We start from the raw sequence: 21230 nt of genomic DNA on the forward strand, positions 1-21230 counted from the left end.
CAAAGATTTGTACATAATAAAATATATAAAGTTGAAAGTTATGAATGTGTCTGTGTGTTCTTCTGTGTGTAGTATATGCTATTTAGAAGTAATGCCATGCTATAATGGCTTCCACATTCCCTAGACTATAGGCTTGTATTATATCTTTATTATAATATGGCTTTGAGATTTGGTTCAAAAATGGAAAAATAGCAAAATAAATATTTTGCTATTTCACCATTTCACTGATTATAACTTAACTACAGTATAGCCTATATAATTCCTGAAAATTAACTTTTATTAACATGTTTTCCATTGAATTTAAACAAATAATGTGTTCCTAAATCTCCTGGAAAATAATATTAAATTAAGAAGATGTTCATGTACTACTTATATATGAACCAAATCTCCAGGCCATATAGAAAAGATGCTGCAGAGTGATGTCCTTCTGGGTCACGACCTTGTGTGACCTTTATAACAATTGCATTTCCTGTGGTTTATGGAAGTTATAAAAACAGCACTTACGCTTCAAATATAGTATCAATAGTTGAAAAATTAACAACTTGAAAATTACATCAGATAACCTGCGTTCATGTTATATATTTGTTCACTTCTACACAGCATATGTGTGGCCGGACTTTTAACCCTAAGTAACTTGTCAGTGATAGTAATAGATTTCGCTTGAAATTCACCCCCCCCCCCCCCCTACACACACACACACACTCACTCACTCACTCACAAGTAAGATAAAATAGAGTAAAGTATGCGTTTTCAATGTTACTTTAAATGCAATTTCTCAATGTTATTTCGTACCCATTGTACAACTTTGAATTATCTGCTCTGGTCTGAATCAAATTGTATGGGAGCCCTCAGCGACTGTTTTAAGAGAGCTTACTGAGTGGAAAAGTACTATGCATGACTGTCATGTGATACAAGTTAGTTGGGTGTGACCTTTCAACTCAAGTCACATGCTCCACTCACAGTAATCATGTTTCGCGAGTTGGTCTGTGTCGCTCTCCTCTGTACAGGTGAGATATTTCTTTTTCTAAAACCATATATTTATTCACTTACTAAATATGACATTAGTTGTGCGAAAAGTGTTTGAAACAACGAAACGGGTTACAAAAAATTTAAGTTGTTCGTTTGCAATATAATATTATCCATTCGTGGCATTGCATTGTCTTCCTGACACCACAGGCACTCGAATCAATCTGTATGATTCGCGGAGGAAAAATGTATATGAATATTAGCTATACATTTTTTTTTTAAATCATACACATTGATTCGAGTGCCTGTGTTCCTGACACTCTCCGGTGGCTAGGGGGCGTGCGATCGTAAACATAATCTTAACACTTGTTAAGCACTTCAGATAAATGGATTAATGACAGAACTTCGATCAGTTTGCCGACACGTTTTATGATGCGCATTGCATGTACATTATATACTGAAGTCCTGACCGCTAGTGAGATGATGGAGCACGTGACGTCAAAACCATATTGTTTGATTATCACCATTGGCATTTTTGCAAAGTTGAAAATCACAATTAAAAGTGTGCAATTCTCACCGAAGTCCAAGTTTCAAAACGTGCATGCTCTGTAGAAAACGGGAACTTAGAGATTGTATTTTTATTTTGTATATGCATTCAATATAAATCATATCTCTATTGAACCATAATATACCCACGGGTATATCTCCATTCAATTCAATTCTTCAGTTATTTACTCAACTCATACTACCAGGAAGTAGGGTATGGTACATAAGAAAGACATCATTAATTGCAAAAAGTCAAGGCACAGAGTTAGAAGCATGAGTGGGTGGGTGGGTGGATGGACGGATGGAGGGAGGGATGGATTAATTATGATTGAATGATTATAGGTTGATTAATTTGTTGGTAGGTTGGTTGGTTGGTTGGTTGGTTGGTTTGTTAGACAATTAGTTGGGTGATTGATTGATTGATTGATTGATTGATTGATTGATTGATTGATTGATTGATTGATTGATTGATTAGTTGACCTATTACCTACAAAATGCAACAATTCCTTTCTATCTGTATACAGTAATTAGGTCTACTGACATGAGTTTTGTCATTTATTGCCTGTATTACTATGCAAGGTATCTCCTTATTGGGAAATCATACAAAAGAATTGATTGGTCAAAATGAAATCCAAGTTTACATTATTTCCAATTTGTTTGATTATGCAAATGAAAATAAATAAACTACATATACTATACACTAAGAGAGTTCATTGATGATAAATACGGATGTAGGAAGCCTTGCCCCCATAGAGGGCAGGATATGGTTTAAACCTGGCAAGTGGTCTTTTCTCACATTCTACAAACACAGTAATTCAAATTTAGTATATTACCATTGCTTGAATAAATCACATGATATAATCTGTATTATGTTGATGTGTCACATTACACGACTAGGATGTGACAAGGTGTGGCCTTTGTCAGTAATATACGGAAATGTGAGTTTGGAAATGTGTCATACTAAAAGCAGATAAGCTGATTTCATGCTGGTAATTCCCCATGTTTGCAGACCATGAGGTATGGCCAAAATACTCAATTTGTATTACTGACACTGATTTCATAGCCTATGTGGAGACAATGTCTATCAGGTTGGTTATCAAGCATACTATTGAGGCTGGTGGCCTGGTCACAATCATTTTTGATGTAGAAGTACAAGGGGTTAACAACAGAAGTATATAATATCTTGCAGTCATGCCATCCCCCCCCCCCTCCCATTCTCCACACCATATCAGTCAACCACTCCCCCATAACAAGGGAGAACATGATTACAAGTTTCAATGCATTACTTAGTTATCTATAGTTATCATCTGAGATAATTTAGGTTATAACTTGAATTGCGTTTCACTCAAAAATAGTTGTCACTACTTGTCTATCAACTCATAGTGACAAAGACTCCCTAGGTTACTCATAGTGACAAAGACTCCCTAGGTTACTCATATTTTCCTTGGCTGAGCGAAAAAAAAATGTTGGGAATTAATATCTAAATATCCGAAATCTTCATAAAATTATTGTCACGAAGTTTAAAATGTAAAAAAATTTTTTAAAATTATGCTTTGCGTAATGTAATGCATTTAATATTTAGCCAATAATTATACAACTTATGACCTTGCATCCCATTCCTTTATCAGAGAACAGAAGGAGGGATGTCCCCCATGGTCTTATATGATATGGCAGGGCACCCTAACACATCAGGAAAGTGTAGACTATTGAAGTTAAAATGATGCAATATTCCTTTCAAATCTAGGTCATATCAATAGAACAAAGTCATCATGTTAATCATTATTCCTTTCCTTTTTCCAAACACAAAAGGGAAATATAAGGAATAACAAAAATGTTGTTTTTCCATGTTTTTCCAGGTTTTGCTGTAGGTGGTCCTGTTAAGGATAATCCACCTGTATTCCCTGCAGCCTACCATGCCAAGGGAACACTAAGACTTCCATATGCTGAATTAGAAGAACCATTTGAGATCTACTACAATGTAACCCTTGGCAACAGTCGTATTGATTTCTATGGTGGTATGTACATTACAGATATACTGTCATTTGGTAGAGATCAATGTGTTTTGTTCTCAGTCAGTTAAAGTCAAATTAGTTAAATGATAGACAAGAAGGTGCCATACTCCACTCTAAGATTTCTAGAAACAAATTGATCTTGCTTAGCTATCTATATCCAATTCGGGCTCAAAATGTCTGAATATGTTACTTTCGTCAGAATCACTTTTGACTGGCAAACCATTTCAATAAACATGTTATGAATGTGTTAGTACCAGCCTACCTTTCTGAACTTATAACAACTGAAGATACACATTCATCAATACCACACAAGGACAAAAGGCTACATTCTGAAAGCCCACTCCCGATCCCTCAGATACAGGACAATCCACCATCACAAATAGTCAATCAAAGTAATGATTTACCATTTTTGAGTAAATTTCATCATCTCCACTTTTTATCACTACTAATTAAAGTGGCCATATGGATGAGAATTTGGTATTTATTTTGGATTTTTATTTGATAAAACAGCTTCACCATGTTTTTCTACTTGAAAAAATAATGTGAAATAATATATACCAAGTCCATGTTCACATCTCAATAAACGTCAAAACATTAAACAATGTGTAAAATGTTTGTTATTGTACGTACAATAACAAACTTTTTACACTTTGTGCATCTCTTTGCAATGTATTGAGTTATGAACATGGACTTGGTATATGTTCTTTTGCATTATTTTTTCAAGTAGAAAAACATGGTGAAGCTGTTTTATCAAATAAAAATCCAAAATAAATACCAAATTCTCATCCATATGGCCACTTTAAATCTGATCATTTTCACTGTTTTTCACCAGGTTTAGATAAAACCTACCTACTTGGCAATGATGGAGACTATGGTTCAACATACGTCATTACTCCAATGGTAATGAATGGCAGTCAAGCGGCTGCAGCATGTGTTGTTATGAAAGGTGAAAAGGAGATGCCTGTATTACCACAAACTGCATTGCCTGATCTCACTGGTTTTACTGTAAGTTTATGTGTATTACTATATATAAATTGGATATTAGTCAACAAGTCATGGACAATTGGAATGTCCGCAGTTGCTTTAGCTTTGCAAAACATATTACAAAGAGTAACAGTGAAGTAAAGTACTTTCTCTATGTGCTACACTTGTTTATAGCATTCATATCAAGTGTAAAAGTATACTCAATCAATTGGTTTATTTACAAGCCTAGCATGTGGCCTAGCTTTCTAATGTGGTCAATTAGCAAATGAAACAGTATTCTTGTACAGTTGATATGAATGCTATATATGCTTGTGGTACATACAGAAAATGCTTTACTTTAGTGTTATGGGTTGTAAGTCGTTTTAAAGACCCATAATTCAATCCCAGGTTATCTCATGCACTACCTTATCAGTAGAACAATCAGGATTTCACCAAAAACTGTTCAAAAGCTTGGTAGACTAAATGATTTACAAAGGATATGATGCACAAGCAGTTTAAAGTTGGTAGCTTTCAATCTCTCTTTGTCTACAATCCTCATCAGAATGACAAATTCCATAGTTACAGCTGACCACTAGAGGGCAATATGATCTGACGATTGTAGATGTTAGGATTTGATCAGACCGTTCTTTTGTTCAGGCCCAACTTTTTCAGTAACTGTTTTTCCCACCTAGATCTTAATCCCAAACTGACATGGGCCTTTAAAGGCTTATAATGATCACAAATTTAAATTCCTTGCCATCTTACATTTTTTGTTATTCTGAGCAGCAGCAAACCAATTTGTTTGGCTATTTAGGAGATCTCTTTGTCATTTATTCCTGAAGTGGCCATTGTTCGCAATTGCACTATATATACAAAAAAAACCAAAAAAAACAAAAAACAACAGTAAACGGTCTTTGGGTCATGAACAAACATCGTCTGCATCAGTTTCTGCATACAAATTAGCAATATACAGTAATTAACTTGACAATGTATCATTTTATTTTGTAAATTTCACATTTCATTATTTCGGTAGAACATACACTTACATGTGTTGCCAGATATACATACATGTAATCACTTCCCTCACATTTTTTTCAGAATCAAGGAAAAAGCATAGTGCGTGGTATAGTGGTGGATTCGTGGGTGATGGGTGTTACAAAATTCAATAAAACAAGCACCTATACTATGTATGTCCTTCCTGGTAGCAATAAACCAGTACAGTATGAAATGATGGGGTTTGATAGTCTGTTAGGATCACACTTTGACAAGTACTATGTAGACTATATATATTTTGACACACAAACAATTGATACCAAGGTGTTTGAAATATCAGGTAAGGATAGCTCTCAATGAGAGTTTGTTTTTAAAAGGGAACGCCACTCCAGTTTGTTTTTAAAAGGGAATGCCACTCCAGGAAATAAAGGTATTTTCATAAACTTTGGATTCTGGAAAGTCATTTCATGATTTCACATCAAATTAATTTTGCCTGGTTGCCAAGATATGAAACTCTATTTCTCTAGCAGTGTTTTCTGTTGCATCATGGGACTTAGTAGAGGTATACATATGTATCAGTTGAACAATGAATATTCATGACTTTATCTGAAGGTAATAAGCACTTAAGATTTATGAATATTCATTGTCCATCTAATACATGTACACACCTATGTTCCCATGATGCAATAGTGTATCCACTAACTTCAAAGAAATTTGTCGACTATGTGAGTATAAATTTTCAGTACTAAATTTAGTATACTAATTTATTCAGATAAAAGTAAGTGTGGAGATTTCCCTGGTCCAGGATTTGAATATCACATAGCTGTAAACCCTCTACCTGAAATGATAGAACCACACCTTGAAAACAGAGTACACCAGCTCTTTGAAGACTTCAAAGATAAACATGGCCACCAGTATGAGGATGAACAAGAACATGAACTCCGAAAGATGCACTTCACCAATAATGTCAGGTATCGTGAGGTATTTTACTGAATATTGAAAAATGTGATTGTATTCTATATATATATAAGACAGTGAACATGTATGCATTGACGCTAGCTGTCCAGTTCAATATAAAATATCCCCAATTTCAGAAATACACGTCAGACCATATTATTTTTCAGGTAAGGCGTTTACAGTTTGCTAGTACATTCATAACCCACCCTGACCTCTTACCTTAGAAGTCTTCTAAAGACATTCTTACACCCAAATTTAATTAGTTCAATAAATCCTCCACACATACTCACTTATACATACATACATACATACATATATACATACGTATGTGCATACATACACTCAAACAAATACACACACATACACATACATACATGTACATAAATACATACATACATACATACATAAATACATACATACATACATACATAGACGCACACACATGTACAGACATACATACATGCATACATTATACACACATATATCTACATATATGCACATTCACTATTCAATATGTAATTCAATCAAACTTGGCTTTCCTGATGTCAATAACACATACAACATTATATACATAACTATGTTCAGTATATTATTAAGTTTGCAAGTGTCAGTGAATATCTGAATCAAAGTCGCAAAGAAGGTGAGAATTATTAGATTTTTTTCACAGTTTTCATCATATCTGAGTAGATCACTAGTACCTGTCACATACAGTCACTGTATTGTAATAAAAAATAGTACCATTGCACCGTTGTGTTGACAGATTCATCCATTCCCAGAACCGAGCTGGTCTTACCTACAAATTAGCCATCAATCATTTGGCAGACACAACTCCACAGGAACGTAAGATGATGCGTGGATTCCGCTACACCAAAGGTCCCCGCCACGGCATTCCCTTTGATCAGAATATGCGTACAGATGATATTCCTGACACCATTGACTGGAATATCCTAGGTAATTAGTGAAATTTTAATTGTGATGTTTTTATTAGCATACTTTTGAAAATTACCATATGAATCAGAGTGGGAATTTGTAAATTTTTTACGCTAATTCTCACAACTGAAGAGGTCTGATTTACTGATGGAAAGGGATAAAAAATTAATCTGATATAATCATGTCAATGCCTTTTAGTTGACAATTTGCATTGCTTTGATATGTATGTAAACAAATTCACATAAAACATTTATCACATTGCTATGCTGTGTGTGTGTGTGTGTGTGTGTGTGTGTGTGTGTGTGTGTTTGTGTGTGTGTGTGTGTGTTAGATCCACCTAGATATGTGTTGCTTTGCTATGGTGTGTACATTACCAGATTCACTTATTACATTGCTATGGTATGTCTGTCTGTCTGTCTCTCTCCATCCGTCTGTCTGTCTGCCTGTCTGTCTGTCTGTCTGTCTGTCTGTCTCCATCCGTCTGTCTGTCTGTGTCCGTTTGTCTGTCTGTATGTTAACAGATCCACCTATTTGTTGCTTTGCTGTGCTATATATTTAAACCATAGATGTGTAAACACTTTTCTGTGTACTGACATTGACTCGAATGACAATAGGTGCTGTAACACAAGTGAAGGACCAAGCTGTGTGTGGTTCCTGTTGGAGTTTTGGTTCAACTGGTGCTATTGAGGGTGCTCTTTTCCTGAAGGTAAGTTATCAGTCATGTATATCTAAGTTATTAAACTTTTTGTTGAAAACAGGTTGTTTTGCCAGAATTCAATGATTTCAAGATCCATTTTGATTGTGCTGGATTAAGTCAAAGTGTTTCTATGGTATAATATGTACACCATTTTCCATTTAACACAAAGACAAAAGATTCTGTACTTTGGCCACTCAGGGCGCTGTTTACACCGTAAAATGTGATTGCCTCCTTTAAAAAGAAAATCATTTCCCAGTATTACAAGACAGTATGTATATTACTTAGTCCAGTGTTCCTTCTTATTGTAGACTGGCAAACTTTTAAGATTGTCACAACAAAACTTGATGGACTGCTCCTGGGGATATGGTAATAATGGGTGCTATGGCGGCGAAGCTTTCAGATCGTATGAATGGATTATTGCCAACAAAGGCATTGCTAGCGAAGATGAGTATGGCCCGTACATGGGACAGGTAAGACATGAAGAGTTGAGTGACACATACAGTAGAGAGATGATAGATAGATTGATGCATTCCTAGATAGATAGCGATACAATGGAGTGTTGATAGACACAGGTATACACATACATTGATAGATAGATTATGTAGACTTGATATGATAGACACATAGACACGTACAGTGAAGGATATATTTCTGATAGAGAGAGACATATTCAGAGATAGACTATAAATAGACAGATAGATATATGGATAGACTATCATTATAGATAGGTACATTCATGGATAGACTGTCAGTAGACAGGGATAGATACCTTGATGGGATAGACTAGTGATAAGCACTACTATATTGATGATAGATCTGCATATAGACACTCTTTCTTTGATAGTTACCTGTAGTCACAGAAACAGACATACGTGACATGTGATACGTGACAGACATACAAAAATGTACATACAAATAGACATACGTGAAGTGACATTGCATCATGGAGAATTTAATTAATGATAAAATAAGTTGAAGTTGAAATAAAGATACTATTTATGTTTAATACCAATGTTGTTTTTTGCTTTAATTTTCACAATAGAATGGAATCTGCCACTACAATGCATCAGTGATTGCTACTACTATATCCAATTATACAAACGTCCCAAGTGGTGACCTTAAAGCACTTAAAGCAGCCCTTGCAAAACAAGGACCAGTCACAGTTGGCATTGATGCATCTCGACCTTCCTTCTCTTTCTACTCTCATGGTGTCTACTACGATCCACAGTGTGGTAAGTCATATTGTAAGACAATTAGTACCTTTATGCAAATAGCAGACTTCCCATCAAAAACACAACAAGAGATTTCATTTAAACCCTTTCATTGGGATCAGTCCATTGGTATGATATTCCTAAGGAGGTGGTGTCAATTATATATCCAGATCCAGATCCAGATTTGTTTAAAAATGCTGCTGATGTATTTATCTATTGAGTACCAGCTAATCTCCTTACAGTTATCACAGCTGGGGGGGGGGGGATGCACAAAAAAACCAGTAGTAATGTTTATGGCGTTTAGTCATGAAAGTGTCAGTGCCCTGACTGGCTTTCATACCGTGAGTGAGTGAGTGAGTGAGTGAGTGAGTGAGTGAGTGAGTGAGTGAGTGAGTGAGTGAGTGAGTGGGTGGGTGGGTGGGTGGGTGGGTGGGTGGGTGGGTGGGTGGGTGGGTGGGTGGGTGAGTGAGTGAGTGAGTGAGTGAGTGAGTGAGTGAGTGAGTGAGTGAGTGAGTGAGTGAGTCAGTCAGTCAGTCAGTCAGTCAGTCAGTCAGTCAGTCAGTCAGTCAGTGAGTGAGTCAGTGAGTGAGTTCAAGTTGCTAATGGATTTAGGAAAGAAACTGTGTTGATAAGCTTCGTTTTTAAACTCAAGGTGCTTGAAACGGCCTCTTCTACCCAGTGCTAGAAGATCAGTGTCTCTAGTGATTGCTATCTCCTCATTTACAATTTGGAACAGTAGTATCAGCCTTGCATTTAGACGCCTATCTGCTAATGGTTCCCATTTCAAACTCTCTAACATATTTGTTACACTGGAGCTTCTGATTAGAACATTGTTTTATGATGTGGTAAAATTGAATTGAAATTAAAACATTTATAATTGGCTGTGTAGATGCTGAAAAATATTCTCCTTTTCACACTATCAATCTGACATACATTGATACAAAATAAGATTGATTAAATCTGATGTAGGTTTATGCCATCTTCTCATCAGTAGCCCCATCTACACTGCACTCAATATCCTACCTGAGGTAGGATTCAGGATAGCTTGAAGCCCGTGTAGACACAAACACGTCCTGAAACCGTCCTGACTTAGGACAACTTTGAGAGGTTTCATGAAACCCTCCTTATTTCATCCTATGTACAGTCAGGACGGAACGCGTGACATCTACGCTGTAACCTTCCTACGTGTAGACACAAATGTATCCTACCTCAGGTAGAACAACCTACATGTAGATGGGGGCTAGTATGTGAACATGGTGAATGTTAGTCATTTTACCATATACCAAAAATCATCTTTCATTTCCTCCAAACTTTGCCATACAAAGTCTTCTTCCTGGTCCTTTTTAAAATGATGAAAACAAATTTTGAGGTTCATCATCTTGTTTTCAAATAAATAAACAATCTGTTATCGTTCAATGAATTAAAACAGTATTAGTTTGATGACCATATTGCACTTTAAAATGGCATAATTTTCATAATATTTTGACCGCTATTTGAAAAATTTATAAGGTGACCCCTTACTTCTCCATGATTTTAATTGAGAACAGACTTAAATTTTCTCTCACAAAGTTATAGCAAATGTTTAGATTTCATATTTTGAAATGCATCTTATTGTAAGTCAGACATCTGTGTGATACCACCCTGAATTATCAACAGTTGTCATCAAGAATCAATGTAAAGTGCCCTTTTGTTCAGAATTGACTCTATATTCAAGATCATCTCCTTTTTCTTCTTGACTTACAATACTCGTAATTACTAGTCCTTCACTAATATTCATCATTCATGAAATGTTGACATTTTTGACATGTAACATACGCCTTCTGTCGAAATGAAATGTGTGTTCCTGTGAGTTGAAACAATCTGATTTTACAAAACTGGTGATATAACTACCGCATTCCCTGTATTCTGGGCATGATTTTGTTTTTTTCAAAGGTCAACTTTTATATATATCCCTTTGAAAGAGCTTCAAAATATTTACACAGACAGCTTACACTGCATTGGCAAACTCTTCCAATATTTTGTTCTTCTTGTTATGGTTGATATAAAATATTTCTTCTCATCATTTGTTCAATATCTCTTCTTTCCAAAATTCTTGCTTTTTACACGACAAACATCTCCACCATCAAAATTAAATTAAATACATCAAAAGTCTTGCAATATATTCTATATGCGTACACAATATGCTTCCACAGCAGCAGTACCTTGATTCTATACAATGTTGACATGTAACACCTTTTGTCTAACTAACATGTTGATTCATGTGAGTTGGGACAATCCAATTTTACAAAACTGGTGATATGACTACTGCATTTCCTACACTCTCAGCATGCATGAGTGAATTTTGAAACAGATTATCGAATTGATTAAAACTACCAAACTTTTGATATCACTCTTCATTAAAACTACACTAGTTAAAACCGGAAGTTGTTTGAAAAAACTGCTTTGTTAGAATGTGTATTGTGTGTCCTGAACGGTATTGAATCACCTGTGGGTAAATGTATGTGTGTAACTGTACATATGATATAGAGCAATAAATCAAATTGATTTTTGGGACCACACCCTAAAATCATGACCCCAACAAGATTATGACAATTTCAACCTGTTACTGCACTACTTATGAATGAAATTGACCTCTGATTAATGTGTGCAGTGTCAAAATATTGGTATTTTAATAATTTCTGGTGAATATTGTTGGTTGTCTGATCACAAAAATAATACTTCAGTTACAGCTAGTGCATCTCTAACATATTTTGTCTTTCATCGTGTTGCTAGGTAACAAAGAAGAAGATCTTGATCACTCTGTCCTTGCAGTTGGATATGGTAACTTGGACAATCAAGATTACTGGTTGGTGAAAAATTCCTGGTCTACCTACTGGGGTAACAATGGCTATGTCTTGATGAGTCAGAAAGATAACAACTGTGGTGTTGCCACGGATGCAGTATACGTCATCATCTAGAGCAGTATCTGGTTTCCATGGCAACAGTAGTTACAATCAGAAGATTACCAGGCACATATAAGCTGCTCCACTGATAATTTAAAATATTTGACAAATATATGAATTACAGGCTTTTGAGAATTTTACTCTCTTTAACTCTTGCAGTGCCTCATTCAAACCGTAGAAATACCATGGGCTATTGGGAAATTATACATTATAGTAACATGGTGGTTGGTGATCTTCCTCAAGGCGAAAAACCCAAAACCATTGTCCTGGAATTGCTTCATTTTTTTCATCTTTAGCAATACAACAATAAAGGAGAAACTATTTTTGTATCACTAAAATTCACAGTATTGATTACTGTCACACCTCTCTGAATTCAGTTCCTTCAAACGGTCACTGACCCCACAATCAAGAAATTAATGGATGTGAATATCACTCCTATATTCAATAAATTTAGAAAATATCTTTCACTGCACTGCTTTTAGTTAATCAAGTTGCCATGGAAATGGAATGTTAAGACTATAGTCATCGCCATAGATGCTTGCATTATACTTTTCATTTACATTTGAATAAGTGGTGTTGTTTGTTTTTGTTCATGTTTTTCATCTTCTCACCCCAAAGGTTGTATAGTCCGAGTAGACTTTATTATGCTACAATGGAAGACAGTTGGGTTGAAGCAAATCATTGGCGGGCTTGACAGACAAATCTAAAAAAACATTGTTACATTTTATCGTCTGGCTCAACAAATATCTTACTAACATTGCTAAATCTTAACATCTGGTGCAACAAAAATTAAAGTGCAATTGTTACATTTTAATTACATTCTGTTGAATTACATTAAATTGTTACATTTTGGTTACATTTTAATCACTTTCATGTATGAAAAAGGTATACATTGTTACAATATATATAATTTGCTGACATTCTACTAAGATAATGGTAACTTAAGCAAAAAAAATGTAGTAATGCTGGTATTATTTTCGTCATGCCAGGTGATGAAAAGCTGTGTTTGATGTAGTCTGTAAGGTGTGTCATGACGGCGTACCCTCACATATTAGTCAACCCCTCTCAGAGAGAGAGGAGGGCGGAGCGACACAGCATACCATACCAGCTATGTTTGATGCCGAGCCAGACATATTATTTCAAGTCAACTGTCCTTTATTGCAATTTTTGACCATTGAAAAATAGTCAAACCATCACTGAATTATTAATATACGAGGGCTATAAATATATTGATGTCTTTATTTGTGATTTGTCTAAGATGTTAAATAGACTAACTGTAAGTATGCATTATGCACTAAAATATGTACAATGAGTGTCTATACAAATATGAAGTTATTATACCTGTGGTAGAATTGTATCCACTAAGAGCATCATATTATTGATATTCATTCAATTTCTTGGTCAAAACCATGACTTCCATTCCACAAAATACTCGTACTCGGGCATTATAAACACGTGTAAGAATAAATCAACCTTCTTGTTCCATTGTGAACCTCAAGCATGAAGTAAACTGCTATTAAATACAAACACAAGTTTTGAATTTTGATTGACGGTATAATTTCTGCTCCATGTGTTACACATGTACTACAGGTGCACATTAGAATAAATTGAGCTTCTTGGTCTATTTGACACCTACTATGAAATAAAATACTGTTACAGGTACTAAGAATTGTTATCAAATTCTTACTCAATAATATTGGACAAGAAAAAGGTCATCACCGTAGTAACAGTTGCTAGGGTTGCAATGAGATTACAGTCACTCATGATGAAATCATGGTTGCATATGTTATTATTTTCTGTCTTACTATAGTGTACACTATGTCTTCACTGAAACAGAGGCTGACATGTCACAAGATTTGCATAATACTTGCATATTAGCAATAAAATCTGCATTTTTTCACCAAAATTCAAATCAACTGTAAGTTTGTCTGATTTGTTAATTGTGACAATCATCTGGTACATTGCATGAAACAGGACATATGCCTACAATAGACTTTATTCCAATATAAGTTGTTGATGCATTTCATGAACAAAACTTCAAGAAAGTAATTAACATGTCAATTTGTGTACGTGTTATCCGCCATGCTATAAATTTTGTCCATGTCTTACTAGAAGTAAGGTTGCCCCTCTTTGAATGTGTCACACAAAATCTCTACATCAATGAGATCTTGTCGGCCATATTGGAATGAGGACTACAAGATCTTGTCGGCCATATTGGAATATGGCTTCTTGACAAATGAATGAATTATCAGATGTACGACCACAAAAGTTATCAGTCCATCAACTTTTATTGTACACAACACACTCCTGGAGAGTGTAACTGAATTTTGTACATCTCAGTAGAAACGTAAAAATACAAAATGTAATCAAACAATCTCAATGGGATAAAAATAATGTATATTACAAAGATAATGACGGATGGGTTGGAAAGTGCGTAAATTTTTTTTTTAATTTATACAAATATGTTGATCAAGACCTCACCAATGGCAACAGTCAAATGATGATGTATGTTACAAAGATAACAACAGGGATGAGTAAGCAAGTTGATAAAAATTCAAAAAATGTCGGCAAATATGCCTAGCAACAAGACCATGCCAATAGCAACAGTAAACTGATGGTTTACATTTCAAAGATAACAGGAATTAATATATAGGCAAGTGAATAAAGACTCAAAAATGTATCCATATATGCTTAGTAATAAAGCCATGCCCATGGCAACAGCCAAATGATGATGTATATTACAAAGAGAACAACAGGTATAAGTAGGCTAGTGAATAAACATTCAAAATTGTATGCAAGTATGTCTATCAACAAGACCACACCTATGGCAACACATGATTAATGTTGTGTATTGCACAGGTAACAACATTTATAAATAGACAAATGGACAAAGTTTAACATACAGAAAATGTATACAAATTTGTCCACCAACAAGACCATGCTCATAGTAACAGCAAAATGATGACGTATATTACAAAGAGAACAACAGGGATTAATTGACAAGTGGGTAGACGTGCCAAAAATGGACATACATATACCAAGGAGCAACACCACACCCATAACAACAGCCAAATGTCGATGTATTGCACAGATAAAAATAGGGCTAGGAAACTGGATGAACATAAAAAGTGAATGCACACACATATGCCTACCAACAAGACCATACCCATAGCAACAATAAAATGGTGATGTACATTGCAAAAACAACAATATGTATGGTTAGGCAAGTGATAAACTTTCAAAACTTGACATAATTGACCCAGCAATGGAAATACTGCCCATACCAACAGTGACATTATGGTGAATATAATCATTTCTTTAAATAACATAAAACTATGCAGTTGTGCTACAACGTCTTTGGCTTTAATTATGAATTTACTGCTCTAAAGATAACATTTCTCCTGTGCAATAATAAAATCAACAAATTTGAAGGATATTTCTACTGTAAATTTGGCTATATCTGATGATGGCTAAAATAATGCATCCAAATTAGTCGCTGGTTCACTTTCCACATCAAGTGTACGGATAGGATTATGTCCAGCATCTTCAACAGTTGATCTTCACAAACTTTATTAAAATCAATTATCTGTTGCTATGGTATAACAAAAAAATGTGTGGTACCGATTACGCTCAATTTTAGAACAGGTGGCACAGGTAGATTTTTTATTATATTTTTTTATATTTATATTTTTTTCATATGTGAGTGTCTAGTTCATCAGGTAGTTATGTTTTCCATTGTTTCCATACAGTCTCTGTGTTATTGGTTTCTTCTTATCAGGTGTGCAGCATTTCAGATTGGAAACACAGTTTTATATTGTCTTTAAAGTTAATGCCAGTTTCCATATCCACTACTTCTTGTGAGACTTCACACAATGTTCGTGACTTAACTGGGTTTTTTTCTCAAATACGTAAAACAAAATTAGGGTTGGCGTGAAAACTAGGTGGCATCATGTTCAGAAACTTCAACAGTTGATCTTTTACAAACTTTCACCATCCGACTATGTAAATCCATTAGCATTGTCTTGGTAATCTGACGAAACCTTTTGGATGTTGCAAAGTAAATAATGAAATTCCAGAAACTATTGGACATGGCTAACCACATACATGAGAAATGAAGGTAGGGGTTCATAGGAATATTGGTGCAAAAGGTGTATATATGGGCAATGGGAAGTGGCATCCATGCCGCATGAAACCCAAATGCTACAATCATGAATGTCTTGGCCGCTTTGCTTTCTTGTTCTATATGGAGTGAGCGCGATGTCGAGTTGTTCCTTCTTGATGCCGAATGTTCCGATTGACCTGTAGCAACTGATGGGTATATAGCTCGCTTATGTCTTTTAACAACCTTGATGATTTTACAATTTACACATATTACTGTGAGTGAAGTTGGCATTAAATCTATAATGACCAACACAATCATGTACGGTATCATTTCTTTTTGTATGAATATCTTATCGGGATTGTACATAAAAGTAATAGAACCATAATCAAGATGCTGTCTGCCGTGTATGATGACTACAGATGCGTACACTGTCCATACTACCCATTTCACTGCAATTATAACACAGCACCTTCTCTTCGACAGAAGTGTGTAGTACTTTAGTGGATATTGTATTGCTATATAACGTTCAATTTGCATTAGCAGGATCCCGCTCACTGAAATGGCTGTGAATGCGATTGAAAGTATCGCCTGGATTTCACCTATCACTCTTCCATAAGGCCATCTTTCAATAAAGCTTGGCAGAATTGATAAAGAACAAATAAATATTCCGATTCCAAGATCTGCAAAGGCCATGGACAACATGAAATATGTAGAATACTCTGGCAAATGTTTTAGCTTCGGAATTACACAGATATTGATAACATTGCTTACTATTATAAAAGTTGTTGTTGTTATTACTATGACGCTCAAAACTGGTGCTGTATGGTCTGACCAAAGGGTCTCATTGGCTAACCAGTTAAGATCACGTGGTGTGGTGTTCATCATTTCGATGGATTCTTCCATTGTGTAAAGATCACCTTGGTAATGGCACTATAATGAAATAAAATACGGGAGATGACGGGATTATAAAATTCATTAAGTTTAAACATATTGTCATGACCGCTGGGTGTCACGGATAAACCAGATGCTGATAGCTATTCATATTTTAGCCTTGATTGGTTTGAGTTCCATGCCGTAAGATGAACGACATTCGATGGCCAAGTTGTATAATACCAACTTTAAGTTATCAAACTTCATCAAATATAAATAAGGATAATAGTGGACAATTTATCTTCTTTGAACTGGGCTTATATTTCAATTGCAACTTTATTCAATCCAACTAATCTCATTAACTAATCTGATAAACTTTCTCTTGGAAACTTTCTTGTTAATGTAAAAATATAGCAGTTGGCTAAATGATTGTATTTTATTTAATTATATTTGTATGCTTTACCATGCTCGCTAAAGCATGATGTTACGCAATAAAGATTGTTACTGTTATTAACAATCGAACTAAATAAAATAGAAATATGGCGAAAATATTGATAAGCATTTAGGGAGTGTAATTTCGAAATGTTAAGAATTGTCTGTATTTCCAATTCATTTATTGATATTTAAATTAGAAAAGATATTGGCCATCAAATGTCACGGATTCAGTACTAACTAAGCGCATGAAATCATTGTATAGAATGTGTTAGCCTACTTTAAAGCTTAAACAATTAATGTATGACTTAGAGGTGCTTCCCTCTGGGCACATGAATGTAGTATTAGGGGCAATGTCACAATTGAAAATGAGGCTAGTTATATCTTATCGAGAGACTCGGAAAATCATTTTAACGAACCCTACATGCGCGACCCCCTGAAATAGAGTTCCAAAAAAATGGGGCAAATATAGCTTAGGGACCTTTAATTATCATGAGCATGGGGATGGGTGAGAAATTGTTAAACTTGTTTTTACCACAGGTCGTTAAAAACGAGAATGCAGTTGAAGAATTCTCGAGAAAATGAATGTCATACAAACGGAACTAAATATATGAACTAAAGATAAACAATCGAACATAACAGCGTTCTTTACATCTTGCAAACAGGACTTGAAATGAGAAAAGTAGTCATTTTTTAAAACCCAAAATAAAACATCGGTGCGACTTTTCTGATCATGAGCCAAATATACAATTCTACACATACAACCGTTTGTTCACAGTCCCTCTAAATAACCTTTCTGTGTTTCATAAACGTGAGAAATGCTGCAAAGATGAAATCGGCATCCCTAGGCCACGCGTTCGCGTCCATAGCTATCATTATGCCTTTGAGGAATTAATTGTTTGATAGGCTGGTCATATACGTAAATCAATAAATGGTGTGAAGTAGGTCCCTTACTGCAATTAAACTAATACACAGAACTATCATTATAATCAAAGGTGTGAGATTAGCGTAGATGTTAAAAGATAACTGTATTCATTAACACTATATTCTATAACTTGTAATTGCTAGGCGTGCCTTGTTCTTCAGAGTTGAATAACACCTTTGTGTTGAGCATGTTGATTGTGAACATATCAGCTCACATTGTATGTTACCGACGATCTTACATTTCAAATGGTTCAATTGTCCACCCACGTAATCAAGTGTATATAAAGGTTACAAATGAATACTAAATCAAAAATAAAAATAAAAAAGTTAAGAAAAACTAATTCTTCAAGATTATGATTGTATAAAATTTTGCAGTTATTTTGGTTTGGGCTATTTGAACTTACCTTATTATGTAGTCTGTCTTTTTCACCAACGACGAAGCAAAGCTGGTCTCTTCCTATGATTACACCCTTGACAGAAAGTACTTTTGTAGTGCAAGTGGCACGGATGAATCGAATATGTCCGACGTCAAAGAATACATGCGACTTGTGTATACCTCAATAATGTCACATTAATGATGTTAGTTTTTATGCTCTTTCCCACACTGCGCTCAAAACGCTTTACAATTATTACACCTGGCAAGGATCTAGGAAATGATCACAGTGAAATGAGAAGAGTGAATTTACTATTGTTTGCCAGGTAGAATCTGCACCATACCGTTGGAATAGCTCAAGCGAAGCAGGCACAATATCTTAATGTGTTGTCTAAACACAAAACCAGTCAATCGTATCGTAAGATGTGATCGGTGACCGCCAGGAGTCATGGAGTAGCTCAGCTCTTTTTTCAGTTTTATAACTAACGCTGTATTGCTACGGTACGTATTTTATATAGTGAAAAAACATACCCCCTGCATACGATGCCGGTTATGGACGAACAGACTACCCTAGCTGTATGTGATGTAATAATATGAAATGAATATGACACACACCCCCTGTACTATTGTTACGTTCTGTTATGCTAGAAATGATTAGTGTATAAACTTGATTGCTCACCACCTAATAAGTAAAGGGTTATATAATGAATAGTAACTCACACTGTGTTTACAATGAAAATGTGTTATACACAGAATAGAGGTGGACCACCGGTATATGATGACCGTCAATACTAATATGAGGAAGGAAGGATGAAAGGATTGCTTGTAATAAGGTTATATATATGTTTAAACATACCTTTTGAAGTTATGATTCGTAAACAATGTACGTTGTAACATTATTTGTTAAAATATAGTCCATTTTCCTAGACCAAGTAAAATTTAAGCTATTAAACCCGCACTGGCGCTAGTGTGCGCACACTAGTGGTGTAATGACATACGTACTGGTGATTACCTGAACTGGCGCTAGTGTGCGCACACTAGTGGTGTTATGACATACGTACTGGTGATTACCTGAACTGGCGCTAGTGTGCGCACACTAGTAGTGTTATGACATACGTACTGGTGATTACCTGCACTGGCGCTAGTGTGCGCACACTAGTAGTGTTATGACATACGTACTGGTGATTACCTGCACTGGCGCTAGTGTGCGCACACTAGTAGTGTTATGACATACGTACTGGTGATTACCTGCACTGGCGCTAGTGTGCGCACACTAGTAGTGTTATGACATACGTACTGGTGATTACCTGCACTGGCGCTGGTGTGCGCACACTAGTAGTGTTATGACATACGTACTGGTGATTACCTGCACTGGCGCTAGTGTGCGCACACTAGTGGTGTTAATGACATACGTACTGGTGATTATCTGCACTGGCGCTAGTTTGCGCACACTGGTGGTGTTATGACATACGTACCATAATTTCCACTTTTAGCGCATAAAAGTATTTCCGACAATGCGTCTATTTCGAGTGTAGAGATTGACGTGTACTGTAGTTAGACACGTTGTGTATTGTAGTGAGGTAGAATAGGGAAAATGTGTTGAATCACCTTGTATAGACCGAAAAACGTCTGAAGCACCCTGTATAGACCCAAAAACGTCTGAACAAACTATTCAAACTACTAGCTCAGTCAGGCTGTGTTTAACGTTTTTACACTATGACCTGTTAAGTAAAGTGTATCGGGCCCCATCTCTGTTTAGCGACAGTTGGTTACCTAACCGACGTCCTACTTGTGCATCATGTGAGTCAATTTTCTCTATATTTCAAATATTACCATCATTACTATAGTTTCTTCTTGCCATATAGATGTTGGCCACGGAAGGGTCCCCTCCAAGATCTATGGTCTGACTGTCTTAAAATTTCAATTTCCTGTCGTTATTACTGTCTTGTCAGATTTTATTTACTTTGAATTGATTAGTGCACAGCCAATTCTAAAGCAAACTTACAGGCTATTGCCATTATAACTATGGTAACACATAGCCCTGACCAGTGTAAACATCTACATCACTGTGAACACGCAAATAAAAAGTTCCGTCTTGGATACTTTCTTGTCTCATCCGACAGTGATGTTGATTTGTCTTCACAGTAAGATAAAATGCATTCCTTTTTGCACCCCATGTGCATGTATGTATATATGTATGTATATATGTATGTATGTATGTATGTATGTATGTATGTATGTATGTATGCATGCATGCCTACCTGCCTGCCTGCCTGCCTGGATGTATGTATGTATGTATGTATGTATGTATG

The 21230-nt window shown here is 35.6% G+C and overlaps 1 protein-coding gene across 1 annotated transcript; it reads left to right on the forward strand.

Moving 5' to 3' along the window:
* Positions 1-932: 932 nt before the first annotated feature.
* On the forward strand, positions 933-14109 carry LOC144445525 (digestive cysteine proteinase 1-like). Its single transcript, XM_078135114.1, has 10 exons — positions 933-1007; positions 3369-3527; positions 4357-4529; positions 5586-5820; positions 6253-6451; positions 7198-7388; positions 7982-8073; positions 8373-8534; positions 9107-9296; positions 12048-14109. Exons 1-10 carry the CDS (start codon positions 968-970, stop codon positions 12230-12232), a joined length of 1626 nt encoding a protein of 541 aa, XP_077991240.1. The 5' UTR covers positions 933-967; the 3' UTR covers positions 12233-14109.
* Positions 14110-21230: the final 7121 nt, after the last annotated feature.

The sequence above is a fragment of the Glandiceps talaboti genome, chromosome 14, assembly GCF_964340395.1.
Source record: "Glandiceps talaboti chromosome 14, keGlaTala1.1, whole genome shotgun sequence".
Lineage (NCBI taxonomy): Eukaryota > Metazoa > Hemichordata > Enteropneusta > Spengelidae > Glandiceps > Glandiceps talaboti.